The 13,091-nt window shown below is 37.2% G+C and overlaps 1 protein-coding gene across 4 annotated transcripts in view; it reads left to right on the forward strand.

Moving 5' to 3' along the window:
• Positions 1-13,091, forward strand: part of PPP1R13B (protein phosphatase 1 regulatory subunit 13B) — a 72,830-nt gene that overhangs the window by 21,967 nt on the left and 37,772 nt on the right. For all 4 annotated transcript variants that reach the window (XM_082057901.1, XM_082057902.1, XM_082057903.1 and 1 more), the window contains exons 2-3: positions 5,755-5,902; positions 12,784-12,903. In XM_082057901.1, the coding sequence (XP_081914027.1) occupies positions 5,755-5,902; positions 12,784-12,903 (268 nt within the window). The remainder of the gene's footprint in view (positions 1-5,754; positions 5,903-12,783; positions 12,904-13,091) is intronic.

Below are 13,091 nucleotides of genomic sequence, written 5' to 3' on the forward strand. Positions count from 1 at the left end.
TACAGTTTATTCCTTCTCAAGCACCAGTGTTTCAGGTCTTGTTAGCATAAGATAGTAGTTGAGTAAGATGTATTTCTTGTCTCCATGAAAATTGTTGTTAAAGAGGATCTAATTCAATGTATACCTGGTTTTTAATTCAGGACATTAGCTGAAAATTTAAAAAGTTGTATTTTTTTCAGTAAGATTGTAGAAAAATGGCAAGGCAAAGGCTTCATTCAGCAGTTGGGAGTTTTAGTTTTCTAGGCCATTTCTGAAATAAGAAACAACATGCTATATCAGCTGCCATCCTCTGGTTTTATGGTGGTGGTCAAGTTTTATTCCAATTGTAAGTAATTGCGTTGTACTAGGGGAGTGCAAATGGATTTGCAAAGCTCAAGCAGGGAAGTCAAGGTGGTTTCTAGGACAGGCTGAACAAGCTCACATACAACAGAAGAAATCAGACTCATTTGAAAGATGATTTGTTTCTCTACAGCAGCATGTAAGCCATTTGGTTCTGGCCTTGTGGGATCTCTGCTGTGGTAGACAAGTTATGAACGCATCTCTGCTGCACAGCTCTTGGACTCTTGGTTTGAAATGAAGTAAGAGATGAACTGGACAGTTGGAAAGTCTAAGTAGACAAAACAATATTTATCAGCCTGATTGACAGTGCTAGTCAGCATATTGACAGTTTACTTTGTCCAATATGTGTTGTAGCCACAACAGCAAAGGAGGGTCTTCAAGGCAAATAATGAGGTTGCTTTGCAGGTGCCCATGAGGTGTGATGAGCAACATGGGAGAAAGCATGAAAGCACCTGCTTAGTGTGTGAAGAGTAGAAACTGGTTTAAAGGACCAATTCAGCATCAACTTCTTGATACAGAGTAAAAGCGATAGGGAAGAAGATTCCATGTCACAATGGGGAAGTGAAGACCAGGAAATTGTGATTACCAGGGCTGACACAGAAACGCAACATGGTCAAAGGTGTACAGAATCATTTTTTGCTGTGATATGCATCATGAGTGAAAGAGGCACACCAGTGAAAAGCTGGGACACTAGTAGGTGAGTTTTCATTCTGAGAGCTTTAGGTAGACCAACCACAAGCACCAAAAGCCCAAAACCTAGTGATGTATGTTTTACATTTTATGCAGGAAAACTAGAGGTAAATCTGAGACACAAGACTGAGAAAATGATTGATGTCAGCAATACCTGCATTACAGCTCATAGTGATAGATACCTGTGTGTTTTTATGGGTGTGAAATCTAGAGAGTCATTGGAGAAAAGTGGCCAAGGACTGTGTTACAGCCGTATGGAACTTGAATTGATAACTAGGCATTCGCAAGAGATGACTGAAGATTGTAAACATTTTAGCTTCCTTAGCAAGAGATCAGGTTTCAAAAAATAAAACTGTGTTACGTCTATGGATGATGTCTATTGAAATTTTTGTAGGTGACATTATCCGTCTGTGGAAAGAGATGAGAGAGTAAGTGAGGATAAAGATCTTGTGGACTTATCCATCTTTACCTTCTTGAGAAACTGCAGGGATTATTGTGTCCTTTAAATGACATGGGAAGTATTGTTGGAAGAGAAGAATTGGGATGGGAACAGAACAAGGGAAGACAACAGCTTGGAGGAGGGGCGTCAAACTCATTTTCACTGGGGGCCACATCAGCCTCACGGTTGCCTTCAAAGGGTCGAATGTAATTTTAGGACTGTATACATGTAGGAGTAGTTACATCTATATGGTCCTAAAATTACATTCGGCCCTTTGAAGGCAACCGCGAGGCTGATGTGGCCTCTGGTGAAAATGGGTTCAACACCCTGGACTAGAGGAACTCATACAACTATTTGACATCATCTGTCGGGCAGAGATCTGAGTAATGCAAGTAATGCAAGTTGGAGTGAAGCGATTGGTTTGGTAGCAGGAGCAGCAGAGTAACAGGTAACATCCATGTCTGGGTTGAGGAGGAGCGAAGTGTAGGGCTGAGGTGACTTACTCATGAGTGTTGGTTTGATCCTGTTGTGTGACATTGTGTCCATGTATTAAAAGTTTTGAAAGAGTGACAAGAGAGATTATCAAGTAAATGCTACAATGGATATGTTCTCTTTTTAAAGAATATGGATTTTAACAAGTTAAGTTTTTACAGTTGTTCCTATTTAGGAATCAATTTAAAATGAAAATCAAGGGGGTTATCAGTATTCTTGTGCCCTAATCTTTGGCGATTAATACTTTTTCATAAAGCTGATTTGCTGCAGTAGGTGTACAGTGTAGTTCATGTGTATGCTTTACTCATATTCTTCACCAGCAAATTTCCAGGCTCATCAATGCTTCTTTGTATTTTATCACTATGAAATACCTCTGATTCTTATTCCACCCCCACCACAAATAGCGACAGCTATGGCACTAACTTGAAAATCTGATTAATATTGCAATATATTAATAACGTTCAGTATTTTGAGTCTTCCTGCATATATTTCAGGACGTCTGTTTCACAGCACAGTAGTTCAGTTTCTTTAGTGTTACTCAGACAACCTGTTAAAAATAAATCCTTACTTCATGAGCTTTGCTTGAGGTGTAGTGACAACAGTTGGCTACAGCACCTTGCCTCCTCATTAGTGCGACACCTCTCCCTGGGCTGTCTAACAGATGATATTGTGGGTGACACCTGCCTTAGGAGAAGACAGTACTGGTGCATTTGGAGCTGAGAGAAGAAAGTGGTGTGCTCAAGGTAGAGCAAATTTTGGCTTGGTCTTGCAAATGGGACTGCGAGTTCATATAGCAGTTGAGGTCTGAATGTATGGAGAATTGGATGAGATATATGGGATAACTCACACCTCCAAAGCTTTGTTTTCTTTTTCGGCCTGTCTGCAGGTGCAGACAGATAATCTTAAATACATTAAATGAGTTTTCTCAGCCAGTGTTATCTTTAGAACAACAGAAAAATCGAAACTTGGAAACCATGTAAGCCACATGATGATAGGTCATTCTACTTATCTATTCATAACAAGAAAGCAGGTCTTTTGGACAAATGCTAAATTGGCAGTATGCATCATATCATAACTTCAGTATGGTCAGGTGCTCTTGTCATTCTCATAAAGTTTGGGAAACTTGGGTTTTGTGAAATTACTATGAAGTGTTATGGGGAAACTGTATTTATAATATTGGCATTAATAATTCTCTGTCAGACTGGTGTTGTTTAATTTAACTTACTTAATTATTATATATTCCTTAAATTTACTGCAGAGAAAAGAAAGAGGAGAGGGGGGGAAAAAGTGTTTTCTATTACCCCTGTGGCTAGAAGAACTAGTGGGCTCAAATAGTGGCAAGGAAAGCTTTGACTAGATTTCAAGAAACTTCTCCTTGCAACAGGAATCCTGGATTTCTGAGGTGAATGGTTCAGGGAAGTGGTGGAATTTCCATCATGAAAGGTTTTTCAGAACAGGTTAGACAAGCATCTCTGCAGAATAATGTAGGTATAGCTGATCCTGCCTGAGGCCAAGAGACTGCATTAGATGACCTCTTAAGTTTTCTTTTCAGACTGTTGTTTTATCTTCATATATGACTCTTTGAGATCAAATTCCACTACTAGATTCCACATCAGATATTTATTCTGAAACCCCACAGCCACTAAATATTGAGACTCTGTCTGAATCTTCTACGGGGGAAAAATAACCATGAGCTGTGTATAGTGGTTAGTTACATGCACTTTCATTATTATCTGTGGCTGCATCCTATAACTTCCTCTTAGCTTGTACTATAGCTTTTGCTATAGCTTCCTTTAGCGCTGCTGTTGGAGAAACTTGGCTGAATTCTAGTGTGTTTGCAGCCGTGGATGACTGCTTCTTGTGTTCAAGTATAGTGATTTGAAAACCTCAGGATGCAGTGTGCAAACTTGGCAGGCTGAAGGAGAATAGAAAGAGGGACGAAAATAGCCTGGAGGACTGACGAGGAGACTGAGAGCTTGAGCCTGGGCTGTCTTGGAAATTGTCCTGTGCCTGCTTCTGAAGTAGACAGACTGCTCTCGCTCAGCATCTAGCTGTTATTAATGCAAATCTCCAGTTTGGTGCATGTATATGTCCCACAGATAAAAGTGTTATGAATGTTTTTGAGAATTGCCTATGCAAATTGAAACACAACTCTGTTTAAGTGGAGGGTGCTCATTTAATGAAGAGCTTTTAAATAATTAAGTTTAATCTTTGTGGTTCAATATGTGATGCTACATTTTATTTTCTGGAAAGATCTGAAAGAACTTTCTTTGCAGACAATATTACTAATTTAGGGACTGTCTTTAGGGACAATTATTATTATTATGGTATCTTTATCATTTAAACATCATGTTATCTCTGTTTCATGCCCATGAGTTTACAGAACAGAATTGTGACTACAGATGAGAAATTAAGGTGCAGAGAAAGAGAGTGGTTAAAAGTATCAGTTTAATTTTAAGCAGGAGCTTAGGGTCAGGTACCTTTTAGATGATTTAGTGTAACATAGGAATACCTATCTTTGAATACAGCCTTTATTGGTCCTCAACAAGTCTCACTCGGCAAAAAAAAATAATCATGTCAGCATCATTGCATTAGGACCTTGTTTCTTGGTAGAATGTTTTTGATCTTTTCCTTCTTACAAGCTGTTAACTATATGCTTCCAGCTTCTGCAGTAAACTACATGAGGTCCTATAGAACAAATACCGAGAATACTGTATAAGGCAGAGGCCCTTAATAGGGGGAATATAGCAAATTAACATGTTATTAATAATAATATCATAACACATATGAACCAAGGGGGTGAGGTGGGTTAAGTTAGTGTGCACAGTTTTTGAGTGTTTGACTTAGCATGAAGTTACACCTGCTAACGTGAAGAGGGATGGGAGTATCTCCGGATGGATGTATTTGTGCACGTTTATTTAAGGTGGTGCATGGAATTTGAACAGAAGTTCGCATTGACCTAGGTTAGTACTAGCTCTTAGTGCTAGGCTTTCCCCTCTATAGATATCATCCCACTTTTTCTTGTTTCTGTTTTCCTTGATGTCAAGTCATCTTTAACGTCGTTAAGCAGGGGGTGGGGGGAAGAAAAGCTATTTTCTGTTTTGTGGCTATTTTCCAACTGAAATAGCTGGGAGCAGTTGCTAGAGGAAAAGTACTCTTTTGATGTTGTAACTTTGAGAGCAGAGAGCATGCGTAGTTCCGCTGTGGGAAGGTTCCACGTACCGTCTGATCAACACAGTGAGCTCGGGGACTGGTGCCAAAGCAGGACAGAAAGAACTGACTTCTCAGAGGTTTTTAGCTCTAGCAAGTATACTAAGCAAATGAACTCCCCGGAAAATTTTGTGACACCAAAGGCTTACAATTCAGCCAAATATAACTGTATCTTCAGACAAATTGCAAAAATTGCATCCATCATGCAAAGGGTTGCCCGCTTGTGAACCCTCAGGTTACTTTACCAAAGTATGTGTTTATTTGCAACATTTAAATGCTATGATTTCAAGCATCTAGCATAGCCAAAACTTGTTCCTTCCTTCCTAGCCTTATTTTCAGACAGAACTAAACCATTTCAACTGAAGTTTTTTAAAAAAATTGTTAATTCAATGCAGTAAAAAAAAAAATCAACAAAAAGAACTTAAGCTTTGGCAAAGTTACAAGAAACTGAAAACTATTTGATGGATCGTGGTAACCAACCATAAGCATACATTTCAATTTACGGGGGAATTAAAAAATCTTACCCGTAACTTTTTTCTTGTAATTTTTTTTAATATTCTGCTACTTTTCTTTTTTTCTTTCAGATGATATTAACTGTGTTTTTGAGCAACAATGAACAGATTTTGACAGAAGTTCCAATTACACCAGAAACAACCTGTCGCGATGTAGTAGAGTTCTGCAAAGAGCCTGGAGAAGGAAGCTGCCATCTGGCTGAAGTATGGCGTGGAAATGGTAAGTAAAATGTTCAGTGGAAATTGATGCAAATATATGTACCAATTATAAAAAAGATTGACTTTTCAATATTAATGATTTCAAATTGTACTTTGTTTTGTTCTGGTTTGTTTTTTTTCCTAGCAAACTTTGATGCAAAGTATGGTAATTCAGTACCTGTAGAGATTAATGCAGTTCTTGGATTTTTCTTTTTCTTCTCTGTTTTCTTCCTCAGCATGGAGTATTTGATAAAATGCATGTGTAAGATATGTTAATGTTCTGTATTTCAGTTTTTCAAATTACATAAACGAAGTATTCAGTGTCCAGATCATAAAAATAACTAAAAAAAAAAATGAAGGGGTTATTTTCACTTCTAGAAGCCATTTATTTCAAATAGGCATACAGCATCTATAGGATGAAGGGTATTTAAATGACAATTCATAATGTCAGTGATCTTCTCTTTCAGTAAGTGGGCACAGATCACCACCTGCATTCTTTCCAATCCAATTTCCTCACTATTAAGCCTGTGAACGCAACTTGAAATTTAAGAATGGGTATAGATTTTTTCCTTCTGTATCATGAATAGCAGATGTTCTGCAGGCAGAATTGTGTCAGAATTGGACATAGGATCTCCAGCTTCTTCATGAACATTTCCTCTCAAAGATTTGACAGCCTCCCTTGGGGCAGGTAGCAGTTCGTGCCTGTATCCTATTTGTGTTGCCGTTGCTGTTTCATAGAATAATGGGGTGGGCAATTCTTTCCAGGAGTGTGTCAAAACAGCCCTATTATGAATTCTGTTTTGAGATGGGTTCTTGCAATTGCTTATAGCGCAAGCCTCCAGGTTATAGTATATCGATGTGTAGATGTGAGTAGAATCGGTGGCTGGGGAGGTTCTTAGCCCTCAGTTACTAAGGTCACCCCTGTTCAAGCTGTTTATGTCATCTGTTTTATATAAAGATTGATGAGGTCATAACTTGGAATTTAATTCTTAAATTTTGCATTGAGGGGTTTTATCTTGGTCAGGGGCTTTTTATCAAGGAGACAAAACAGACATTCAGATGCATTTGGAGATAGTAAGTGTTAGCAATCTAGCACATTTTCGGCCTGGGGAAGCTATTCTTCCTCTTCCCTAAACTGTTCTAAGACACTGTAAAGGGAAAAGGTGCCTCAAAAAGTGGTTTCCTAACTGGATGGGAACTCACAGAGTTTAGGTAAGAGTGAGGAGGGGATAAGTTAAGCATATCTGCAGTTGTAGGAATACAAATTCAGTTCATTCTTAGTTAGAAAACCATCTTAAAGATAAAACTTAAGAGAGGGTTAAAACTTTTTCAATTTGGAAGTTTAGATTATGGAGAGTCTATGATGCCCAGCGCATCACATAAATTCCTAAAATGGATCTGCAGACTGTGTTTAACTGCACTCAAATATCCCTAATATTTTCCCGTCACTTGTCTGTGAAACTCCAATATATGGTATTATTTGTTCTTCTGCTTGCACAGTACTTTGAGGGTGCACTTCTTAAAAAAATGCAGAGAATGTTGTCAACTAAGTTCAAAGGGTCACTGGAAACTGTAGCCAGTGATCCACAGCATCTTTCTGGGACACTTATGCCTTGCAACCCTGGCAAGTGCAAGCACACATTTTCTATAATAACTTCTGAGATTGAGAAAATATTTTTATTTGTGGATGTAATACACTATTTCTCAAAGTGTTAGTTATCTAAAGCTAGAAGTTTCTATAAAGTGGAAAATAAAACTTACCCAGGAAGTTGTGATGTCGAGACTAAAACTAAAATTGGATATGTACCCTGTAAATTATGCATCTTTGGTCTCATAGTCAATAGAGATCTAGATATTACTGTGAGCAGAACATGGAGATCACAGCTAGTCATTATCTATTCCATTTCGATCATCTAAGCTTGCCCAATTTTCTGAAGTAGACATCTACACACAGACAGCTACGTTTAGGAGCAGAATCCTGCCCAAGGCTTCTACGTGTTGAATGGGTCTGTCAAACTTTTCAAAATGTGCTTGTGACTCCAAGGTTCTTTTAAAACTTGCGTGAAGGTGCTTTCACAAATGTAGCTTCACTTGCTTAATACCCAAGGTGGTAACTGTATAGATCTATTTCATTTGAAGTGTGGAACAGGAAAGACTAGAGAGAATTAAATACAAAATGAAACACAATGCAAAAAAAAATGTTTCTGGATCTCTCAAACAGGCCTCTACTGTCAGCAAAAATGTTGTCTTGTATGCTGGTTTTAAGTCTTTTTTTCAGCACAAGCATTTTGTTTGTTGTTCTTAAAGGTAGGATACTGGTAGAAAATCTGTGTGTTGGTGGCCTCAACTTCTTGCTCCAAAGTCTGGGGTACATAAGTTTCTCAGTGAAACAAGCTGATTTTTTTTTTTTTTTTAAACAGGGCATAAATATAACATTTTTAATTCTCAGGAGCAGCTGAAGGAAAATAGAACTCTTTTCCTGGAAGTTTTTAAAAATAATTTTGTCTGGAGCAGAGATCTGATGCAGAACCCGAGTGTAAACAGTTAAATGCGACAGTTACAAAAACAACTTAAACTGTGGTTCTGAGTGGGAAGTGTGAAGCAATTTGCTATGAAACTGTGGCATGTTGTGCCAGTGGAAGAGTATTTTTTTCTGTTGTTTTGCTGCCTCTGACCCCTCAGCCCTCATCCTCAAGAGAGGTCTCCAATGTTCTTTCAGAAGACATTTTGGAAAGTAAAATTCAAAACAAAAGTTAATACAGAACATCATGAGTTCAGCAAACGCATTAGGCTTTGTCACGCACCAGAAGTGGTCTGTTTTCTTGGTAGTCTCTGTGTGGGACAGGGGAAAAATCACGGCTCTGTCAGTAAGAAAGAGCTGTCTGACCTGTCCTCTTGTGAGTGTCCTTAGCTCATCTGTTCTGCAAGTAGCCACAGCCTCTTTTAGGTGGCCCAACTGAATAATACATGTCTACTCAAATACAAAGCATGGGGGCTCGTGGATTGTGGTTTTATTACCAGATTCAAAAAAATTTGTGTGCCCAAAAATGTGTCCATTTCCTGAACTGCATCGATCTAACAAAATACTGCCTCTGCACAAATAAATGAGAAAGACCATTTGTCTTTCAGAAGAATGTTATTAAAATCCATGCAAGTTTGGTTGCAAGAATTATGTAAGATTTCTAGAGTTCAGAGGAAGATTACGATAGCTTAGCTGTTGAAAACCACTTTTGTTTATTTATTGTGTTAGCTTTTCTCTGTTTGATTTTGTGTGGCAAAGAAGTGGTTGAGGAGCTTCCAGGAATTGAAAAAGTTTAGGTATTGTTTGTACTGGAGTTAAGGAACTTGTTTCTTCTCAAAGCTGCATGGCATAAGCATTTGGTTTATACGCATTTGATTTTTGTATTTCATTCGCTGTTCCCCTTCCTTTCCAGTTTCTTTAGATGAGTAATAGTTGAAAAAGTCAATAGCTTTTGTGCCTGATGTATCAATACATTTTATAGCACCTTGTGCTTTGTCAGTTTGAAGCTTCCTCTTTTTGCACAGATTTCTCAAACTATAGCAGGAGAAAAAAACCCACAGACTATTTTTCCTCATTCCCCAGCTATTGCAAATAGCCATTGGTAAGGAGGTTGAAAGACAGGTGTGACATGAGGAACTTGTAGTATGATTCAAGAGAGAATTAATTTCAGCCTTTAAATCCACCCAGTACGCAATTATTCACTGCATTTACACCTGGAATGTCCTACAGCAATTAGTATTAATTGGTCTTCCTGAATTTAGTTTTAACATAGAGGCAAGTGAGTGTCAAAGAAATAGTTTTTTGCTACAAGTGTATTTCTGCAGACCTGAAAGGGAAAAGGCTCCTTCCTGGTCTTGCTGTGAACTCCCCTGCTATGGTGATAATCCATTACTTTGTATTCTGGTTTCATGTGTAGCATGTTTTAAATGTGTTTATTACAAACACAAGGATACTTGTAAGTAGCATAAAACCAGTTTTTGATGTCTGAAACTTATTTAATAGTGGATATAGAGTTCCAACAGAAAAACTTTTGCCATTCTCTCCCTGAAAAAGAAAGGTTTCTAACTGCATGAAGAAAATGAACTCATTTTCAGTCAAACCAGCACACTGGCCCATCCTCAACATTTTTGCTTGAAAGGAAAGGAGTCAAGCTAACTTCTCAAGTTAGTCTTTCATAAATTTCATCCAACTTAAAATCTAAGGCATTTTTTGCAAATAATAATGGATATATCCATATATCATGGATTTCCACTTATTAATGAAAACAAACATTCTGTAGACATTTTTTTAATGTGTTGTTAAAGTAGAGGGATCCAATCTGTTTATTATTACTCCACACCCATTTGCCTATTTCACCTTTTCTTCATTCTCTTCTACTTAAACTTTTTAAAATTAAAATTCAAGTTTGTAATAGTATTATGAAAACAATTACTGATAACTATGTCTGAAGCTAAAACAACTGAGAAGAGTTTAACTGTAGGTTTTTTGTTTGTTTTAGTTCTGAAACTTAGTATTTCCAGAAAATATCCCTTTGTGCTATCCTAAGATCCTGCTTTCTTCCTGCAGTTTTTCTGGATTTAAATAATTCAAACTGAAGGAAGGAATAGGGACTTCAGTTCTCATTGTGTCTTGTGTCAAGTGTTAATGTCAATCTCTTCTTTCTCTTCTCTGAATCTGTTTCCTTTACTTAAGTTGGACAGAATGATTAGTGCTTCTTAATTTTCTCTGTTTCAGTGATGATGATGTTGCCGTTATTATTTTAACCTGTTGTCTGTCTAATTTAGGGCGACGTATCCCAAATTCTTTTTGTGAAAGAATTATAAAAGTTGTACAAAATGTTTTTTTTCCCATTTCTCTCCATGATGATGTCTGAAGAATATTAGCCTTGATTCTTCAAGGTGCATTATGTAAATAAAACATTTTATTTTGAATAGATCCTATGAACAGGGCCTGACTTTTAATGGGAGACCAGCCCAACCAGGAGCAACGCTGCGGCCACTCCTCACCATTCCAGAATTAGCCCAACCCTGTTCAGACATCCAGTTTCTTGGTACTTTGTTATCAAGCTTCAGTTCTCGCTAGGTTTACCTAGCAATTTTCCTATTTGGGAAAATTTCCTAATGATTCTTATCTTCTGTGTCGTAAAGTCTCTCAACTAAACCATTTAAATATTTTTACACTCTGTGATCTTTAGAAGACTCATGCAGCAGTTTTAGTGGATATGCTTCAAAGCACTTGAAATCTTGCCTTACTTTAGGAGTTGAAAAACCTGAAAATCATGTTTTTAAAATTCCTTTTCATGGACTGAGTTTTAGTAAGCCACTCACATTATTCTCTGCATAAACACTATTGACAAGGCTTCTTGGCATCCACTTGACTAAGGAACAAGAAAAAGAAAAGCATTTAATTTTTAATTTTTTTAATCGAGGTGTCATGATTTTGTTGTTGGTGTGTGTTTTGGTTTTTGTTTTTGTTTAGTAGGGTGGGGGTTTTTTTTAGTTTTTTTTTTTCCTTAGTTTTTCTAGTAGTCAGCTGATTAATTTTTTTAGTGTGTGGTTTAACATCCCTTCCCCATTGAAAGCAGCTAGATCTAACTGTGGGTAAACTGTGTTAATCACTATTTGCCATGATTTTGATAAGACGCTTCATTGTATTAAAGGCATTGTGAATCAAATGATGCAAATGTATTTTTCTTTAAATACTACAATTAGGTATCCAAAGAGTATCATGCCATGTATACATTTATGTAGTTCAGAATGCATAGAAACTTTGGTAAATTTCATTATTTGTGATGTGTTTTTTCCCAAGTTTTCCCCAAGATATCTGTTATATCTTTGAATCATTTTGTCTTACGTCAAATGGGTTAAATACGAAATGGATAACAAATCATTAGCATTGGTCTTTGTACTGCAGTTTGAGTTTTGGGGGTAGAGACCATTTTGCTTTTAAGAACAAAGAATGAAACTCTACCTTTTGATTTCCATACAAGCCTGATTTTCTGCAGTAATATTGTTTTTACATGGTGCTAGGAAAGCTAATTCAATCTCTTCTAGTATAGTTTTATTCTGATTAGAAGATATCTATAATGCTACGTATTGATCTTAAAGGATCTTGAAAGGGAGATTTTCTCAACATAATGAAAACATGTGAAAATAAATGCAAGTATAATCATGGCAACAGTGAAGACTTTGCTTTTGAAATGTTTTTTTCCATTTTGAAATACTAAATATATACTGTGCAGCCTATCAGGAATAATATATTTGATCAATTTGGAAGAAATAACTATACTCTGTGAATGTTTTGCGTTCCTTTGTGGGAAAACAAAGACTGACTGCTGCATAGAATTCAGCCTTTATTTGTTCAAACAATTGCCAGCAGTTCCACATATACTGGAAGTTAATGTCTGGTGTGGTGTATTGGAGTGGGAGCACCTGCTCAAGTTCTTAGGAGATGAAATGCCAATATAAGGATAAGACTTTTAGTCTGAGTGGAAACCTGGAGTTCAAATAGTATTAATCATTTTAATAACAGAACAAAATATTCGTCTGGTGATGATGAGGAGCAAAAGTGCAAAGATCAGCATTGTGGAAAAGGTTGTGATGAAGAATTCCTAAATTAGGGTTGTGGGTTTTTTTGTCTGGTGTTGCAAACTGGTTATGCACTGCTGTTAAGCAGTGAGCCGTGATACAACAACAGGCTGGCTTTTAGTTCAGTGCTACTCTTGTCTCTTGGTGTCTGTTCCTTTGATTTTGCATAAAACAAAACATACTGGATAGATTGAATTGCTAACAAAAAGGACATTCTAATTCTTAATGAGAGTTCTATAAAACCTTGCTTGATTTAACACAGTTGTGCTAAGTTTTTTGGTCTTGTACTTGTAGAGCGGCCCATACCATTTGATCACATGATGTACGATCACCTACAGAAATGGGGTCCCCGCAGGGAAGAAGTTAAATTTTTTCTTCGTCATGAGGAGTCGCCAGCCGAAAGTAATGAACAGAGTAAGTGCCCTTATCCTGTAGTGTTGTTACCTAAACACATCTAAAACATTTCTGAAGTGAGTTTGATCATCAGTTTTTACAGTGAACTTCAGTAGATACAGGTAATACAGCTTGCCTATACCAAAGCCATTTTGAACCTTCTTCAGTGGCACATTTATTCATATTCTTAAATTTCCTTCTCTGGAATA

Source organism: Streptopelia decaocto (genome assembly GCF_964273445.1).
Source record: "Streptopelia decaocto genome assembly, chromosome: 7".
NCBI classification, from domain to species: Eukaryota; Metazoa; Chordata; class Aves; order Columbiformes; family Columbidae; genus Streptopelia; species Streptopelia decaocto.